At 40.7% G+C, this 20,926-nt stretch overlaps 1 protein-coding gene across 3 annotated transcripts; it reads right to left on the reverse strand.

Moving 5' to 3' along the window:
- Window positions 1-8,236: 8,236 nt before the first annotated feature.
- Window positions 8,237-20,124, reverse strand: LOC308314225 (putative oxidoreductase YjmC). 3 transcript variants are annotated; one of them, XM_080761730.1, is made up of 12 exons: window positions 19,987-20,107; window positions 19,215-19,355; window positions 15,167-15,315; window positions 14,794-14,982; window positions 14,069-14,130; window positions 12,383-12,436; window positions 11,985-12,083; window positions 11,463-11,598; window positions 10,831-10,949; window positions 10,293-10,388; window positions 8,888-8,998; window positions 8,237-8,651 (listed from the first exon to the last, which is right to left on the reverse strand). In XM_080761730.1, exons 3-12 carry the CDS (start codon window positions 15,267-15,269, stop codon window positions 8,592-8,594), a joined length of 1,029 nt encoding a protein of 342 aa, XP_080617856.1. In that variant the 5' UTR covers window positions 15,270-15,315; window positions 19,215-19,355; window positions 19,987-20,107; the 3' UTR covers window positions 8,237-8,591. The 3 variants fall into 3 exon arrangements, with proteins under 3 accessions (XP_080617856.1, XP_080617857.1, XP_080617855.1); XM_080761731.1 differs by having other exon boundaries at window positions 19,211-19,355; XM_080761729.1 differs by lacking the exon at window positions 19,215-19,355 and having other exon boundaries at window positions 19,987-20,124.
- Window positions 20,125-20,926: the final 802 nt, after the last annotated feature.

Raw genomic sequence — 20,926 nt, forward strand, 5'->3', positions numbered from 1 at the left:
GCTCCCCAACATGTCCCCCAAGATTCAACCACGACAAAACTACAAACAAACATGGGTCACAACTACTACAGCTCTGTCGCTCACTGGGTCTGTACATCGTTAACGGTAGACTCCGAGGGGACTCATTCGGTAGATATACATGCAGCTCATCCCTGGGAAACAGCACGGTAGATTACTTTATCACTGACATGAACCTGGCATCTTTCAGAGCTTTCACAGTCAGCCCGCAAACACCCCTGTCAGACCACAACAGAACCACAGCCTATCTAAACAGATCAACACACAGACACAAAGAACAAACGCCAAACAAACTACACAATATAAGAAAACGTTACAAATGGAAGGAACATAGCGCAGAAGCCTTCCAAAATGCTATTAGACAAAAACAAGTCCAATCACAACTGGACCAGTTCCTAGAAAAAACCTTTGAAGAAAACAGTGAAAGTGTAAACAGGGCAGTAGAAGGCCTCAATTATATATTCGAACTTACAGCCTCACTAGCAAACCTAAAAGTATCAAACAAGAAAGCCAGAAAAAATGTTGAGAATGACAAATGGTACGATAATGACTGCAAGAATCTCAGGAAAAAATTAAGGAAACTATCAAACCAAAAACACAGAGACCCAGACAACCACAACACACGTCTCCAATATGGGGAAACACTGAAACAATACAAGAACACAGTAAGAGAAAAAAGAGACCAACACGTTAGAAACCAATTGCAAGACATTGAGGATTCCATACAGACAAACAGCTTCTGGGAAAACTGGAACAGACTTAATAAGCTAAAACAGGACGAATTACCCATCCAAAATGGAGATGTATGGGTAAATCATTTTTCAAGCCTCTTCGGCCCAATCGAGAAGAACAAAGAACAAAAACAAATAAAAGATAAACTACAAAACCTAGAGTCAGCCATAAAAGACTACCAGAATCCACTAGATTCCCAAATCAACCTAAAAGAACTACAAGACAAAATAAAAACACTTAAAACCAAGAAGGCCTGTGGGGCAGACGGAATTCTAAATGAAATGATAAAATTCACCGACCTCAAATTCCAACTGGCCATATTAAAACTCCTAAATATTGTGCTCAGTTCTGGGATTTTCCCCAGCACATGGAATCAAGGGCTAATAACGCCACTCCACAAAACTGGAGACAAATATGACCCAAATAACTACCGCGGGATTTGTGTAAACAGCAACCTCGGAAAAATCCTCTGCATGATCCTCAACCACAGAATTCTAAATTTCCTCACAGAAAGCAACGTCCTGAGCAAATCACAAATTGGCTTTCTACCAAAATATCGCACAACAGACCACATTTACACTCTCAACACCCTAATTGACAACCAAATAAACAAAAACAAAAGCAAAATTTTCTCCTGCTTTGTCGACTTCAAAAAAGCATTCGATTCAATTTGGCATGAGGGTCTGATGTACAAACTGTTGGAAAGTGGCATTGGGGGAAAAACCTATGACATCATAAAATCAATGTACACCAACAACAAATGCGCAGTTAGAATAGGCGAAAAGCACACAGACTTTTTCCCCCAGAGCCGTGGTGTTAGACAGGGATGCAGCCTGAGTCCAACACTCTTCAACATATATATCAACGAATTAGCAAAAACGTTAGAACAGTCTACAGCTCCAGGCATCCCCTTGGCAAACACAGAAATCAAATGCTTACTTTACGCAGATGACCTGCTGCTGCTGTCCCCAACCAAGGAAGGACTACAGCAGCAACTTGATCTCCTACACAAATTCTCCCAGACATGGGCCCTGACAGTGAACCTAACCAAGACTAAAATCATGATATTTCAAAAAAGGCCCAGCCGCCAAAACCACCAATTTTTCCTAAATACAATCCCACTAGAACAAACTAAAAACTATACCTACCTTGGCCTAAACATCAGCAGCACAGGGAACTACAACCAAGCTGTAAAGGACCTGAGAGACAAGGCAAGAAGGGCATTCTATGCCATCAAAAGAAACATCAAAATAGACATCCCAATTAAAACCTGGCTTAAAATACTGGACTCGGTGATAGAACCAATTTCCCTCTATGGTTGCGAGATCTGGGGACCATTAGCAAACCATGACCTGGAAAAATGGGATAAACACCAAACCGAGACCCTACACACAGAATTCTGCAAATCCATTCTCCGTACCCAGCGAAAAACACCAAATAATGCATGCAGGGCAGAATTAGGACGATACCCACTCATAATCAAAATAAAAAAGAGAGCACTTAAGTTCTACAACCACCTAAAAGAAAGTGACCTAGATGCACTCCATAACAAGGCACTCACACACAGTGAAACTCTAGAGAGATGCCCCCTCAGCCAGCTGGCCCTGGAACTCCGGGCACAAACACAAACAGAGCCACGAGATAGAAAACCCATTGGACTAAACCAAATTATAAAACAGCAAAGGGAAAACTATCTGACACATTGGAAAGAAGCAACACAAAAGCAGAGTAAACTAGAATGCTATCTGGCCCTAAACAGAGAATACACAGTGGCAGAATACCTGAGCACCGTGACCGACCCAAAACAAAGAAAAATCTTAACTAGGTACAGACTCAGTGAGCACAGTCTCGCGATCGAGAAAGGCCGTCATAGGCAGACCTGTATCCCGAGAGAAGACAGACTATGCACCCACTGCACACTAAACGAAGTGGAAACCGAGCTACACTTCCTAACCATCTGCCCATTGTACCAAGACATCAGAGACACATACTTCCCACAGATTACAACCACACACGGAGATTTTGAAAACATGACCAATGACAAAAAACTCCCATATCTGCTGGGCGAAGTACAACAATGTGCAAACACAGCAGCAAGATTTGTGAATTGCTGTGATAGGAGAAGGATATCAAATGGAACACAACCACCCTAAAGACTAATAATTGTGTATATTCCTGCACTATACCTGCATCGAGTTATCTTGGTACACAGAAGTTGATCTATTGAAGATTCTGACCTTCAAAGTACATCATTTTTGTTTTGATTGTATTGCTGTATTGTTGTATTGTTCTTTCTGCTTTGGCAATGTAAACGTATGTTTTCTCGTGCCAATAAAGCCCTTTGAATTGAATTGAATTGAATTGGTTCATGAAAACAACAAGGGGGGGGGGGGGGGGGGGTCAGTGTGTGGATTAGCAGAAAAGGCAGAGTGGTGGGTTTTTGGGGAGGGGGAGGGGAACACTTTAAGTCAGAGTTCCTTTGTCCTCACAGAGTCTCTTAATTTAACTGATCCACTGAGGAGAACAACAGGATGGGATCAGACACAGGGACATTGTTCACAGATGGATGCATTATTTTTGGCTTACATTCTATTATTATATATCGTTGGTGTGAAACCTCACATCTCCATGTTTCTTTACTTTTTAATCATCATACAAAAGTGACACACGGAAGTAGTGAAAATAGCAGATCTACAAGCTCACAACGCCTCGTGTGAGCTTGTGGATCAGCTATTTTCACTATTTTAAGTAGTTTATATATACATATATATATATATATATATATATATATATATATATTATATAAAAATATATAATAACAAAGCAATGCTTTTGGACATATCACATCACCTTATATGGGCCTTTTGTAATTTATTTTGCATTATAGCTGGTGTAAAAAGAAGAAGGGGAAAAAAGTATCTAATCATGGAAAACTATGATATGTGGAGACAGACGTATGAATGTACACATCCAGACAAATGTATGGATTTTTAGACACACATTGATGGATAGAAGATATGTGTATATTGTAAATGGTGCATTTAGTGCTTTTATTCAAACGCGCTTTACATGGATTGTGCATTACATTCACCCATTCACACACTGATGGCAGAGGAAACCATGCAAGGCACAGTCCCTTAGGCACCAACCTGCACATCGGGAGCAATTAGGAGTTCAGCATCTTGCTCAAGGGCACTTCGACACTAACTCTGGGGGAGCCCAGGATCGAACTAGGAAACTTGCGGTTGTCATCCAGCCGCTGTACCGGCCACTGAGCCACTTCCGCCCCCAGAATAGATAGATGGAGGGACAGAGAGAGAGAGAGAGAGAGAAAGAAAGAAATAAATGTGAATGGATGTTTAAAGAGATACATGAGGACAGAGGAAATCTCCTCTGTTCAGGAAGAGAGAGAGTTGAGGAGTAGAGGGAGCAGAGGGGTTTATATCTATCCTATACATCTGTCCATCTGTCAGTGATATACAGCTAGCATAACCAGCAGTCCATCTCTACTGTCGCCCCCCCTCCCCTCGTCTAGTGTTTCAACAGGGAACCCCATCTGCTCCCCAACATGAGAAGGTCACAGAAGGTCACTGACCACCACTGATCCCTGGCCATTGATCCCATTCAATAGTTTAATGACAACCAGAGTTAATTAATTAACTCGTTTGGCTGGCCGGGTTAATTGGCAGTGGACCGATTTAAAGGGCATTGATTAATTAGGGTTTTGGACATGGCTTCTTTTCTGCTGTTAATTGGGGGCTGCGGGGGAACGGAGGGGCCCCCCAGACAATAACGATGAGAAGCAGAGTTGAGGAGTGGCTTTGGAAAGCGGTGCTGTCTCCCATCAGAACAGTATATGTTCATAGCCAGCATTATTGTTCTAATGGACAGCAGAGCAGAGCAGGGATGGGCCTGTAATGTATGTCATTTTGGAAGAGGATTGTACCACCATGGTGTTAATGTCATATGTACTGTATGTGATGTGTTAGTGTGACGTCTGTCTCGTCAACTCACAAAGACTGAATATTACCTTATAATTAACTAAGGCTAAATTATTTGTATACACACACAGCTTTTTAAAAGCCTGGTGACGCGATAATGATCGCATTACACTGTATCAGATCAGATTACAAACAGTTACAGTGGGGATGTAGCTCAGTGGTAGAGCGCATGCTTTGCATGTATGAGGCCCCGGGTTCAATCCCCGGCATCTCCAAGAATGCTTTTAAGTTTGACAGAACAGAAAATAATATTATGTCACGGTCACAGAGTTTGTGAACAGTAGGAATTATGCATGTAGTGTGTGCGTGTGTACCTGTGTCTGTGTCTGTCCGAGCACGCAAAGCTGCAACACGGTAATTCTGTCATTTCTTGACCGTTACGGATCCGGGAAGGCTTGCCGGAACCCTTGGGCGTGCTCCTGGTGGTCTGGATGTTCCTGTGACCCCCGGGGACCCCCACACGGCAGCTCTGTCATTTCTCAAAGATTCTTTCCAAATATAATCACTACAATACAGTACAGAGCACAGTACAGTACAGTACCTATAACAATAAATGTACAGTTGCACCGCTCAGTTCACACAGGCGTTGACGTCAAGAGCTGTGTGGGCCAACTATAGTGACACTATTACCTACTACAGAGTATTCATTACATCGATGTGAACTGTGAGAATAACATAGGAATAGCTATATACTGTATTAAATTGTTATTGTATGTAACGGATTAGCTATCTTTATATTTGACACAATGATTAATTTAAATGGATTACACTGACACATTATCCATTAATTAAAATATTGTGTCAAATATTGTTGTCAGTGTTTCAATAGTGCTATTAGTTTTACAGTCAGAGCATTACCATAGCATGATTTATCACAACAGCTGGGCCATTCCAAATCTGCTGCTGTGGACTGGGTTTTGGTCACTGACAGTCTGACACTGGCCACTTTTACAGCAATTCTATTACTCTATTGTGCCAGTAGATGTCGCTAACTGAACACATTTTGAGCATGCTCATAATGTTATTGTGTTCAGTTCAGTTTCAGTTCACCATAAAAGAACAAGAACAACATAATTTACAACGTGTTTAAGGGTTACTACTAGCCTAATAATATAAACCAACTAATATAGCTCAATGGTTGCATACATTTTAGCAGGAATTTGAAGAATAGTATATTAAATAGACCACCATTTGAGCCAACGAAACGCCGCTATGGAGTTATAAAACAAAAATGTAAATACAACGATGCACCTTGAGACTTGTAGGCAAAGAACGCATTGTCCACATCTTTGCAGTACTACTGATCCAAAACGTTGCACATAAACAGTAGGCCTACTGTACAAACATAAAAACGCACTTTGTCACTGCTACCTGTCCTAGCCTCGATACCCAGGCTTTCATTTCTGCTACCTGACCCAGCCAGGTGTATGCACTTCCCCAATCAACCTGTCCTATTCATGCGCTGGAGAGGCGTGCACACGAATAATAATCCAATAAACCAACCAATAAAACTATCAAAACTATTAATAATATACTAATCGAACAAACAAACAAATAAACAAACAAACAAACATTCGTGGCTTCTAGAGATCTTCGCATTTCAGCATGTTTCTCCAAAGGAAATCGCTCAAACATGCCTGGGCTGCTAGTCTTAATTCCTGCTGTTCATAAACGCGACTCTGTGACCGTGACATGATATTATTTTCTGTTCTGTCAAATTTAAAAGCATTTTGGAGATGCCGGGGATTGAACCCGGGGCCTCATACATGCAAAGCATGCGCTCTACCACTGAGCTACATCCCCACTGTAACTGTCTGTAATCTGATCTGGTACAGTGTAATGTGATCATTATCGCGTCCCCAGGCTTTTTTTAAAGGTTGTTTGTGTGTGCGTGTGTGTGTGTGTGTGTGTGTGTGTGTGTTCGTTCGTGAAGTGAAGTGAATGAGAGATCACCACTCACTACTCAGTCATACTGTGCTTCCAACAGGATCTTATGAAATGTCTCACAGAAAGTATATTGGACAAAAGAGGTTGTTACATTTATTTGGAAGGTAGGAAATGTCCCATAGAAATATTATGGAACAAAATCAGTAGTTCCATAAAAAAATAGCGCGCGCTCTAAACTAGCCTACCAGTAACCTTGTGTAATATTAATATAGTACGTCTGCATGGCTGTGTGCATAGTACATTCGGTAGGCTACTTGTAGACCAGAGCCTTACATTGGCTCTGATGTAGGCCATGATATATGATGACAGACTGCAGAGTCAGACCTATAGCTGCAGACAGCCATTAGTTGGGTGAGTACAATGGAGATAACCATATATATTTTTTATTTTTTGGGGATATATTCTAGACCAGCCCTTAATTGTCAGTTAAACAATAGAAAACATCTGTTAGATTGGGATTATATTAATCCCACACAACCTGTGTGCTCTCTGAACCAGGGAGGCCCCTCAACACACACAGGGGCAGCAAACCAATGGCTGGACAGATTAACCCTGCACACACACACACACACACACACACACACACACACACACACACACACACACACACACACACACACACACACAGAGTTGGCCCCTTAATCCATAGTCAGTCATCACACACACACACACACACACTCACTTGGCCCCTCGCTCTTGGCCCTAAATACCCACCATACCCATTCAACACCCAGACGAGACGACCAGATACCACAACTCACCCTGGTCCAGTCCAGACCCCTCCCTACCCCTGGTGGGGTTTAAAAACCCCATTGATTTGTTGATTTTCTATCTTTTGTGTGTGGTCGTTGGAGTGCTAACGACACATCGAGGGATCCCCGGCCCAGAGCCAGGACTTCTGGCATGGGAGATTAGGGGGCTCTGACCTGGGCATCTGTCACAGCCTTGGTCCCCCTGTTCATTTCTACTATGTCACTGTGTAGAGTTCATGAGTTCCGTTTGTCTCTGATCACCACATTATTTTTAAGAATAAAGCTGTCTGTCTGCAAAAAAAGACTCCATTCTCAATAGTGTACACAGGACCTCAATGGAAACAAGCCCTTGGCTCATTGGGTTATCCTTTTAGCATTCTTTTGTATACCTCTGTGCCACTGTGCCTTATTTTGCAAACTCTTAAAGTATTCAGTCAATGAATTCAATCTTACTGTAATCTCATATCGCCATCTACTGGTGAAAGTACATTACTGTTTGTGTGATAAAAACAGTTTCCTTCATCATTTAGGGCATGCTAAACCCCTTATCCCTAAAGTACTTTGCCTTTTTTACTATTTTGAATAGTTAAAATAGCCAATCTACATCTGCACGTTGTGAGCTTGTAGATTGGCTATTTTAACAAACTTTCAAAATAGTAAAAAAAAAAAAGGCAAAGTAGTTTATAGGGATAAGAGGTTTATCATGGATGAAAATAGAGCCCTTTAGAGGAAGACAAAAACAATGGGAATGCTCATTCAACTGTCAAAAACACACATCTAAGTAAATACAATTTATTAGAAATAAAATAAGCTTTTGTCTTTCAAATGTACAATACAAGTGTTGCTTAGAACATGATAATGTATAATTAAAATCCATACAAAACTAAATGTGAATCTTGGCTTTGAGATCACATTTTTGTTCATTCAAAACACTAAATGTTATGCGTCAGTCAGACACATAGGCCTACTGTAATAGTGACTGACTGCTGCAGTGTGTCTGTAACTGCAGTCTGAGCAGCCATGATGAATCATTGTGGCCCGGAAATGTTCCTGAATTTGGCCAACAGGCAGCTCAGAATGCAGGTTCTGCCTCCAGATCTGGCGCTGAACCTCAGATTAGCCAATTTCTTGGTTTGTCCAGTTAGATGACTTTATCACATGGAAGGAGCTGGGTGACACCGATTCTTCTGGCACAGTTGTTCTAACAGAGACAAATGAAAATGTTTCAGTTAGTGCCGTTTGCGAAACATATGATAGTTGGGTTCAGCATCTAAAACAGTGATGTTTTTTAACTCAATCCCATTGTAGACTCCACTCCATGCCACCTGCGTACTGGCCCATTTACTGTATTTTTGACAGTTAATGTGATGTATGTTTCCACTTCCAATACAAGTAGTACATTCAGACTAACAATCTGGTCCTATAGCCTTCTTTTACCATGAAGTCGACCACGTTGAGGTGGTAGGGAATCCCTCCCATCTCCGCACACTTCTCCATGTTCATTCTCTCTGGGTCTCCAGCAGCTAACACAGAAGAACCAGGGACAGCCTGACAGACAGGTAGAGGGACAGACAATAGTCACACCAACATAAAGGGATTCTTTGGTTTTATAATTCAATAAAGCAATATGGATCTTACGTGTCTCAGCCAGGCCAAGGATCACTTAGCTGAGAGAGATGAGGGACCTCCATTGTATGAAATGGTTTGACAGCACTGTCATAATGTGTAAATTAATATAATATTATGTTTGTTTACACATGATATTTTCTATTAATATGCTGGGTTCATGTTAATGTGTACTTTCGGACATTTAACTACCGGTAATTAAACCAATCAGATAGAGCCCAATGTATTGTTGCTGACTTTGTTCAATCCACTGTTCTGGCGGTCACTAAAGGTGTACTACAGGGTTAGAATTGAGAACATTTACTCATACGTTTATATATAAACAACAATATTGTCTTCTTTAGTGCATTTCTATGCTGATATAGTGCTATACATCTGCCCCTTCATTGAAAGGAGTTTTGTGCTATTCAGACAGCTTTTAATTCAATCCAGCATTCACGTAACATTCCGTAAATGTCGCAAAAACAATTTTTTCTAGATCCCACTGATTGAAGATTGATTAAAACATTTGCACAGTGATGTGTCTACTACACAAATACAATTGGCTCGTGTTCGGGGGAGGGAAGGGAAGCTCCTACGGGCACCTGTCAGCAGAGTGTTGGGCGGGAGGAGTAGGACAAAGGTTCTACATCCTCCCGGTGGGCGTTCCTCACTGGCAGGTGACTCAGTAGGATAAAACAGCAGTAAAACACAGAAATGTGTGTGGGGAGAAAATAATTGGCATGACGACTAAATTGGGGGAGAAAAAGGGTGTAAAAATAATTGGCTACTCTAAATTGGTTGGTTCTTGAGGTCACTCGGCTAAAGACAGAGCTGGGAATTTAGTTATTGTGTTCCTTGAAGAAACCTTCACAAATGAATGTTACCAAAATCATTATAAGTTATTTATTTTTATTTTTACATTATTTGACTGATGAATATCATTATGATTATTTTATGACTATTTGTACTGTATATGACAGTCTCAAATGGGGTTTTCCTGGTTAAAAAAAGATGAACAAATAAAATAGAAATCAATACAATACATGGGCTTGTACCAGGCAGCTCACAGTTCCACCACAGTCGTCTACAGTCAGCTACTGAGCTGCTCCACTAGAGCAGTTGGAGTTGAGAAGCCTTTCTCAAGGGCGCGTTAAGGATGTATCCCGGTCGGTCTGGGGATTGGATCCCACAACCAGTCTACAGACTGAAATAAGAGAGTCATGTGTGTACTCACAGGGTCCAGCTGTCTGTGGATGGACAGCATGTCTGACATCCTGTCATTGAAACCTGGAGCAAAGTTCTCTGGGTTGATGGCCACAAAACACTGACCCTAAAACACCACGGACAGAGAGATGTTACTGCCACCTGACATTTTGGCAAGAATACCTCGCAACATGTATAGCAACATGAGCTTATAGAAGAAGGGGGTGTAGAATAATAGAGGCCTTGGTAATCCAGTCAACTAATAACAAATTAGTGTAGGGTTCATGTGGTTAACCACATAACAACCGGCAGCTCCACGCACAATGTAAATACAGTAAGCTAGTTTATGAACATCGAAAACTTGCAATTAATCAGCATGTTTTTGATAAATCTATTATCAAATGTAAATTATATAATAGTCTAATACATTATCTTTGCATCTTGTGGCATTTGTCTACTTATTGTACCTGATTGTAGCAATTCATGTGAGAAAAGTGATGACAGTAAAATATTAAAATATATATTGTTCAGTATGGTACATTGTTCCATTAAGTAAAGAAAGACCCTACCAGGTTGGCGACTTTGTTGGTGACCTTCCAGGTGCGAATATGTCGACTATATTCAGCTCCAGCAAGAATACCGCAGAACACCTCCACCATCATCCCCAAGCCATAGCCCTTATAACCACCTGCAGACAGAGACAGAATATACATGATACAGTATGTTTCATGTCTCAGCTTTCCTATACTGTATGAAAGCTGAAAGGGAGACTATGTAGGACAGTGGTTCCCAAAGTGCAGCCCAGGGACCACACTCCTTGAGGGAGTTCCAGGGGGTCCCCAGCTAAATGATAGTTAGGAACCAAAGGGACCCTTATGGGTCTTGATTTTACAATATATGGGGGTTCCCAGAGATAGAAATGGGGGACAATAGCCTAATTCAGGTCAAACCGGGGGTCCTTCAAATTAAAATGGTTGAAAACCACTGCTAGAGCCACTGCGGCATATATTTTCAAATTGGGGTCCACAGCATAATAAGTGTCAATTTGGGGGTCCTTGACGTGAAAAAGTTTGCGTCACTGGTGTAGGAGAGACAGGCAGCGTCTGGGAGAATATGGTACGATTTGACCCCAGACCAGCACGGGTGCTGCATTTGGGGCTCTTCACTGACAGAATGTAATGTATGAATAGTTGTTTCAAACCTGTGTCTTCACTGCCCCCGATGGGAATCAGTCCTCCACCGTTCAACACCTTACTGGGCTCAGTCACCACCTGGCCCTGGGCGTCACACCCCCAACCCTCTGGGATGTCTTCACCGCGACGGTGGTGGAGTTCTATCTGCACACACACATTTATCTTTGTAATTTGGTTCCATAACGGCTGTATTTAGCCGTTTTTGTCATCTTGTGCATCATACAGATTGCAGTAATGTATTTATGTAATAAATGAATATATGGATAAAAACTATTTGCTACCAAACAAGAAAAGCAGGGGGGGGGGGGTATCTTTTTTGCAAATTAATGCCCTGGCCTAGCTCATCAAACAAAAGGGAAAATAGCCGATGTGACACATTGTGTGTGTACTATTTTCACAATTTCAAAATGTTCAATAACAATAAAGACGTTTTGGACATGCAGCACACGGTTTCCATACAGTATGCGGTTTCCAGCAGACAACAAGTAATGAAACCCTTGATTCCTTCGTTAGTTAGTTTACTACCCTACCTTTCCCAGAGCGACTGCAGAAGTTGCCATGTCCAGGACAAAACTGTCTCCATCGTTAGCGGGTGCTGCCACGCTGATGGGGTTGGTTCCTAGAGTGCACTGAGAGGACAGGACACATGGGTTCGCAACAAATAAGATATGCTTGAGGGAATAAGCTAGGCCAGAGTTTGTGTGTGTGCGTGCTTGTACATTCACAGAGTCCATATATATAGATTAGAAGTTAAGTGGTTATGAAATTGCCATATTATCATAACTAGGACTTTCTGGGCAGTCTATGAAGTCCCAAGATACTGCCTCTCCTCTAAAGAAAAACAAATCTAAAGCATTATAATAAATTAATCAAATAAGTGAGAATTAAATTGACACGTTCAAGTTAGACCAGTGAGTTGTAACCTCACCTCTTTAGCCCGCGTTGGGACCACCAGTGGAGAGGTGTTGGTGTAAGACATCCCCTGTGATGGACAAAATACTGCAGGGTAAACAAATATTTATACCTGAGTTATTAATGTAATAGATCAGCAGCAGATTAGATTAACCTAATTCAGGCTTATTATATTTATTCATTATTATTAATTGCACATGTTTTTGCACCTATCCTAATGTTGAAACTGCACTCTGCCATCCCACCAAACTAAAGTCCTAACATGTTTAGCAATAAAGGCTTCTGATTCTGAGGTAAGTCAGAGAATTGTAATAATAAGAATGATCACTAGAGGGAGGCTAAAGTCAGCAAAGGGGTTGTTGAGGCTTTAACCCTGAATTTCTTAGTTATGTCAATATTGTTCTTATAAATGGTAAATAAATGGTGCATTTATGTAGCGCCTTTATCCAAGGCGCTTTACATTAATTGTGCATCAATTCACCCATTCACACACACATACACTGATGGCGGCGGAAACCATGCAAGGCACCAACCAGCACATCAGGAGCAATTAGGGGTTCAGTGTCTTGCTCAAGGATACTTGTGCCTAAGTATTAAGATTATAAAGACCGCTTTTGTCATTTTGACTGTCAGGGACTTTCCCATCCACTTCCCATGGTCGCGGTGGTTTGACTCATATGGATATAAAGAATGAACTGACTGAGAGAAAACGCTAATGTTACTGCCATCGAATTAAAACTGTAGTGTTCAGTGTAAGTCTGATGGCGGAAAAGAAGCACATGTTCAATAGTCTCTGTGCGGAGCTGAAGTCCACAAACAGCATCCGCACCTGTTGTTGCTCCCTCTCTTGCCCAAGTGAGTGAGGGCGGTGTGGAGAGCCATGGCCACTGCGTCATCGGTAGATCTGTTTTTCCGGTATGCAAACTGGCATGGATCCAGTGTAGCGGGCAGGACAGAGCAGATGTAATCTCTCACGAGTCTCTCAAAACACTTGCTGACAATAGGTGTTAAGGCAACAGGTCTCCAGTCATTGTAGCATGATGTATTCGTACGCTTGGGTACCGGTACAATGGTGGACCTTTTGAAGCCAGCAGGAACCTCAGCTCGGGAGAGGGAGAGATTGAATATGTCTGTGAACACACCAGCCAGCTGATGTGCACAGACTTTAAGGACACGACCTGGAATACCATCAGGGCCTGCCGCTTTACAGGTGTTCACCCGCATGAAGGCCTTACGCACATCAGCCTCCGAGATGGATAATGGGGCTGGGCTGGCCTCCCGCGGTGTCGCAGGCTCTGGTAGACTGGTGTTGGTGCCCTCTGTCTCAAACCGGGCAAAGATGTTCAGCTCATTGGGGAGGGAGGATGAGGGGGCCCTCTAAAGTCAGTTATTTCCCAGAGCCCTTGCTCCTCGCGTAAAGTGAGTGGCAAATAGAGTGGCAAAGTGAGTTTAACGTTGTTTAATGCAATCAGACAGGACTATTCTGTTTGGATGTAAAGGCTGTCAAGGACAGGAAGTATTTTTTTGCCACTCAGTAGGCATTCCTGCATAATGTCCGGGTATGTTGTTGTCACATGTGTACTCTCTGTTCCCGACACTGAGGTAGAGCATTCCTACCGTTTCAGTAAAAAATAAATGGTAGCTTATATAATGCAACCAGTATCATATGAAACCAATAGACGAGAAGTATAGTTCCACTTACAATCATGTTCTCTTTCAGGGCCTGCATGGAGTAGTATCCAGCAATACCATAATGATTGGAACCTACAGAGATTTAGGTTAAATTAGTAAATATAAAAAGATAATAGGTTATAATAAACAAACAAATATGTATTTAGTTATCTATGTTATATAAGAAAGACACTCGCTAGCCTAGTCATCACACAAAGCCCCGGCCGCACAAACCCCACGGAGCCCGGCCTGCCTATCACCAGTGATGGGAGAAGTAGGCTACTCATGTTTTACTTACAATAGTGCAATGTAGAAATAAATACTCTGTTACAAGTAGCAGTCCCGTATGCAAAATGTACTTGAGTAAAAGCACAAAAGGATCGGCATCAAAATATATATATATATTTAATGTACCAAAAGCAAAAGTAGTCATTGTCTGTCCCATTTCATAATTTAAAAATTATAAAACTTTTGGGTATACTGTACAAGGTTTCCACCCAGCAGGGTGTGATATGATGCTTTGTTCTTTCATATTACTGTACTTTTATGGTCTAAATAAATGGTTCCCAAACTACCTCAATTTGACGTCCCAAACGAATGAAAATAGCCAAAGTACAAGCTCACAACGTGTCACAATGTGAATGATCAGGACAGATCAGTCGATTGTTCAAAATAATCAGTTTGTAAATAATCCGCTGCAGACACCATTTTAGACAGTGATAAAGCACAGAATATTCCTGCTCCAGAGTTACTGACCATGTGCAACCACCCAGCCGATGCCCACCTCCTTGGCCTTCCTGATGGCTAGGTCCATGCAGAAGTTCCCAACCACTGGTCCCAGCAGGTTCCTGCCGTCCACCAGTGCCGTGGCGACCGTCTCCTTCTCGATCACCGGCTCTCCCTCCTTCTCACAGATCTGCGTCTCGATGTCTTTCACATACATGTCTACGACGACAACACAGTATACTTACTTACAGTTCTGTGCAAGCAGGCTGCTATAAAACTGTGTGTACAGCTGATGATTTATTTTCTGATCTGTCAGTGTTTGTTTGTGTGTGTGTGTGTGTGTGTGTGTGTGTGTGTGTGTGTGTGTGTGTGTGTGTGTGTGTGTGTGTGTGCGTGCGCTAACCCATCCTGTTGAGTCCATGGCTGTAGTGTCCTCTCATGTCTCCCTCTACGAGAACCTCGGCCAATGAGCAGGCGTGTTGAGGCTTGGTTCCCACGGCAACCATACACTTCTCGATGAAGCTCAGCACATCACCTTTAGGGATCAGACACCTGGGCACACACATACACACATCATTTTTAAAAATAATATGTTTTCATTTACATTTCACAAACATGTCTTTTTAAAGCATGTTTACAGAAGTGATATAAAATTGATCTTAACTACATGGAGACCCCTTTTCCACCGGTTGGTTCCTAATGGGAACCGGTTCAGTTCTTTTTGGTTCTTAGTCCATGAGCCAGAGCTCCAAAATTGGAACGTTAATTATGAATTGTGTGTGCAAAACTATACCTATATTAAATTGTTATCACCGTGAAACCAGTTACACGAAGACAATGATTTATTGTATGTGGAAATTTAAGTTGACGATTAATTGTCATACAATATAATTAACGATTTAATTTAGTTTTTTGCATTGAACATTGGAACGTTTACAAATTGTATTTCTCTTTGCCTTTTAAGCTTCTTAATCATAAATTGTATAAGGCAGATATGACAAATAACTTAAATATACAATATGCATTGTAAAGCACTTTGAGCACTTGGAAAAGCACTATAAAAATGCTTTCATTTAATAACTTATTTTCATATTTTTGTTATATTTGTGTTTATGTTGTAGATCTGCCATTTCAGCTATTTATTTTTAATTTTTAAATGTGACATTGTAACATGGAAACGATTGACGATTATGCAAAAATAACTGCAATTATTATTATTTGCCATTAGAGGATTATGTAATCATTTTGACAGTCCACAGGTTCTGTCTCCATAGCAGCTATAGTGATTTATTTTCTGTATCTTTCTCTGTTGCTTAGTTTGTCTCTTCTTTGCCCAAATATTATTTTCTGTCTCGACATATCCATATCCCATCTAGTTGCTGGATGAGCACAACAGCAAAACCAATCAGAATGCACATATTTACAAGAGTAAATGTCTCATGTACAACATTAACATAAAGTCTACACAGTGTGACAGTTCAAGTGGAGAAGAGAGGTTGAGTGTCAGAAACTCCCCATCCCTGCACAAAGACAAAGATGACATTTATAGGAGAAAAAAAAAAAGGTTACCGTAACTTAATTCCATTCATTTTTCAATATTTCAACACGTCTTCTTTAAGGCCTTAATTCTAAATTTCCTCTCGACGTTCCCTGATCTATCCGTCACTCCAGCCTGTTCGAGACTATGTGACAAAACATTTTCCCAGAAGATCGATAAAGCCAACAGAAGCTGGCCTGGTAAAATTGGGAGTGTTGACCCTACATTACTATCCTGTTTAGATAAGATAACCTTATTGATTCCTGGGAAGAAATTAGGACAGAGCCTATAAATAAGAGACATCAAACAAATGCAAATTCATTATTCATTAGTATTGTTAATAAATAGACTGTAGATGACTGTACATATAATTATACAATATGTAATTCACACAGTTACTCACGTTTAGGAGAGAGAAAATGAGATGCAGGGTGGAAAAAGGAGAGAGTAAAGGATGCTAGTAACTAATAAGACTGAGGAGTGAGACTGGAAGCCAAATTCCAATACCGAATAGGTGTTACAGTATTGGTGACCATCTTGTGGACTTCACAAATCACAAGTAGCAATAAAATCCTCCATTGACTTTTTCATTTTAGAACTATATAAAAGGAATTCTATGTCTAAACACTACTGTATAGTGACAACAAGCATCACTTTGAATTTTATCATACGTATTTGAAGTATACAAATATTATACTTTTGATTATTTTGACATTTTAGGCTTTTACTTGATGTACTTGCAAGTCCAACTGTAGTTCTACTACTTCTACTAATAGTATTCCAGTCCCACGGATCTTTGTAGCACCAGTCCACTTTATTGTTTTACTTTTATTGCACCTCCATCGAGCACCTGGTTGACTCTCTCTTTGTCGCTCTACTTCTACTAATAGTTATAGTTCAGTTCTAGATTAGCAACACAATCAGGAGTATATGGTAAAAGCATGTGACCCCATAACATTCAGATGATACAACAAGAAAGAAAGATCTTTGACAGACAGAATACAGGGTTGAGGACTGGAGTGGATGATGATGTTACTTTTCAACACAACTCTGCAGTATTAACAAATATATTTGACACATAAGTGTCTGAGTTGTAAAGTTTTTTCTAGATCTACATTAAGCATTCCTGACTCCCGTCTCTCTGTTGCAGCAACATAACTTCTGAACTTTGCCTTTGCTCTAGTAGTTCAAACTCCTTTAGGCCCCTTACTACCATGAACACACAGGAAAGAGGTTGAGTTAAAAGTGGTCTACATTAATGCACAGCAGGTGCATTACGGATGAAAATTTGAAGGAAGTCCATTCATTGGTAGTGGTCAACCTTATCAAACAATCATAGATTAATTGATAATTGAAGATTTGATTGTGATATCCTGTGAAGTTACCCATTTCTGGTAATTTTCCCATAGGTTTTGTTTGATTGGCTCTGCAGCAATCAAACCATCAACAATGGCAAACTTAATGTAACCTAATGTAAGTCACTCTGGATTAATTAAGAGCATCTGCTAAATTCCTAAATTATAATTGTAACAAACAATATCAGAATGTTCCTGTCGTAATTATGTTTCCATGTTTGTTTTGGTTCAGAAACTTGATTGTTTTACTTTGACCACAGTTAGAGTCACAGAAAATAGACACCACTTAACCCTGCACATAAGTAAGTGGCATCTGTACATGTCTGTCCTTACCATGCATGCATTCTCAACCGGCAGGGCAACAGGTTTAACATATTTTCTTCAATGTAGTGGCTTCTTGGGTTACAGGTACTCAATAGAAGAAGTATCTAGTCTTCACAGCAGCAGAGATTTGCACAGGTGTTACCAATGATACTAATGAAGGCTCTGTTCCATTCTAGTCAAACAGAGTCCGAGGGAGAGGGTGCTGATTGTGCACCCAGTGAGTCTCAAATTGGGGTCCAGGGAACCTCGTGGTGCCTTAAGGGTGTGTAATTCTGAGAGTGTAAAAAAACAAACCAAAAGGCCCAAGTTCCACTTCTTAACTCCAACATTTTCAGGAAATTATATATTTTATTAAATGAAGAAAACCTTATATTCTTAAAACAAAGCAATACTGCCTCATCAAAGTTGGTATTGTGACTTTATACAGTATATTGTCAATTACTTACATGAGAGCTAGGGGGGTGGTGGAGTTAGCTGCTTTAGCAGACAGTTTGCGGGTCCAATGGAGTTAAAAGGTTTTGTCCGAGTTAGGTGGGTTTTCTCCTGACAGCAACGATTTATACATTCTCAGAGTTATATGGGGCCTGGCAGCCTGACCTAGAGTTACTTTAAATGGCAATATTATTGCTGCAGTTTGTTTGTTAAGCCGTACTGAGGAAGCTACTGTTAAAATACCAGACAACAGAAAAAGTTACACATGTAGCCTAAAACGATCATTTGAAACAAAGGGCAGATTATCCATCAGTATTACCACACATACGTCACAAATAGTTTTTCCAGACTTCTCGCCATAAGCAACATGTTTGTTTCATATGCAACACATGCAAAAACAGAGGTCCCATAGACCTTTAACCTGTCATTTAACCTACTTAATACAAGGTCAGAAGGTCATTTCTTTCTGCTTTAGTCTTCTTTGTCAGCAAGTGGGTGTTTTGTATTCTTCCTAAAGCCATTGGCTATTTCAACACAATACAACACAACACAATACTACAATACACACTTCATACTTAGCCCCCAACAACAAGCCTAATCAGCCTGATTTTAAATCTCACATACAAGCCTCATTTCGGGTTCAGACAGTTCATAAAACTTAGTTTAGTCAAAAATAAATATCAAAAGAAGGTGTGAGAGATGAAAAGTAGGCTACAGTCAGTATGAGGATATGGAAATTTGTTTCAGCTTCGTCTTGAAAGCACAGACATGTTGCAGAACAAGTATGATAGGGACATACCTACTTATTTAAAAGTTGTATATCCTCTCATGAAGAGTACTCTCCTGGCACCTAGGCCTGACGGTGTGCTGCGGGTTCGAGTCCCGAGCCCGTCAGCCTTTGCCGCATGTCTTCCCCCATCTCTCTCCCCCTTTCCTGACATAGCCTATCAATAAAGGCAAAAGCCAAAAAATATATTAAAAAAAAATAGTACTCTCTACACTCATGCTACATGAAAAACGCCTTGATATAACTTCGACAGTGATTGCCACTACACAAATAAAAATTAATGCCTTGACTTGTAGTACATATTAACTCCACTGTTTACTATTACTGTGAGCAATTTTCTTCAGTATAAATTTCCTCTTTCAAATAAAATATCTGGTTAGACACTACAATCCACCATAGAGCAGAGTAGGAAGTGAAAGCGCACAAATAACAATCACACTGACAAAACACTTAACTGAGTCTAAGAAAAACAACACATATCCACAAATATAAACCAATGAAAGAGGTAGTTAGTAAATTAGTAACCCCTCTTTCAAATCAAACAGGCCAAGATATGACTAAAACAAACTATTGCTTGTTTCTTTATTTTATCAACATAGCTATAGTAGTAAGTCATATACATGCTCAGTACAACCAATATTACTGGTACCACTACAGAATGCAGATGAACATTTCATGTCCAGGAATGTCCAGGAATTTCATGTCCAGGAAACTGAGATAATTGCCTACATTTCCAGTTATAATTCCAATGGCTGAGGTAACATAGTTGACTTGAGTGCAGCGCTTACCTGCTCATGTTCACCACTTTTCGGTCTATTATTGTCAACTGTCAAGGATCCGTCTATCTCTAAGAGGTAATTCCACCAAACAAGTCGACGTGGTTATTAGTGGGAATTGCAAAGTGTTATCACCAAAGTCTATCAGGTAGCCAATGCTGTAGTGAACTTGGAGCATCAGGTATGCCTGTGGCAGTGTGTCGAGGGGGCGGAGAGATCGAGGGTGGGAAGGCTTCAGAAATTCCGGGTTGACAAGATCAACAACATGGAACCATGAGTGAGTTACGTAACAGTTGTACTGACATGTAAACGTTTAACATAATTGACACAAGACGACATGACAAATGGCAATCGACATCCAAGTCAGGCAGTGTGCACATTGAGTTTTTATGAACAGTAACAGCTCGCTTTTAACGTCTGTATTTCGGGGAAAGCTTTAGTGGAAAATAGCAGATCGACAAGCTTGTCGATCGTCTATTTTCAATGAAAGCTTTCCCCAACAGAGCATGCATAGTGAGTGGCAAATCGAGTAGCAAATTGAGAGGCAAAGTGAGGTTAACGTTGTTTTCTGTTATATGGGCTGTCAAGGACAGAATGTTTTTTGCCACTCAGTAGGCGTTCCTACATAACTTCCGGCAAGTTCCGGGTATGATGATGATGTCACACGCATACCCTCTATAGCAGAAAACAGAAACGACACTAGCCCTGAGGAACTCCGGTCAACCATATGGGGTTTAAGTGGTTAAATGAACATGGCCCGCGTCTAACCGTGATCACACTAAATCACAGTCTCCTTTCCTGAGAGACACAACCAAAAACATGAAATAGCAGGACAGTGGACACACATTGGGAATTATTACCAGCACACCAAATCATCTGAGAGCTCTCATGCAGTAAAAACCTCAATGTTAATTCAACTCATGGGACAATTAGGGGTCCATTTTATCTGATT

Source organism: Protomyctophum bolini (genome assembly GCF_963924005.1).
Source record: "Protomyctophum bolini genome assembly, chromosome: 4".
NCBI classification, from domain to species: Eukaryota; Metazoa; Chordata; class Actinopteri; order Myctophiformes; family Myctophidae; genus Protomyctophum; species Protomyctophum bolini.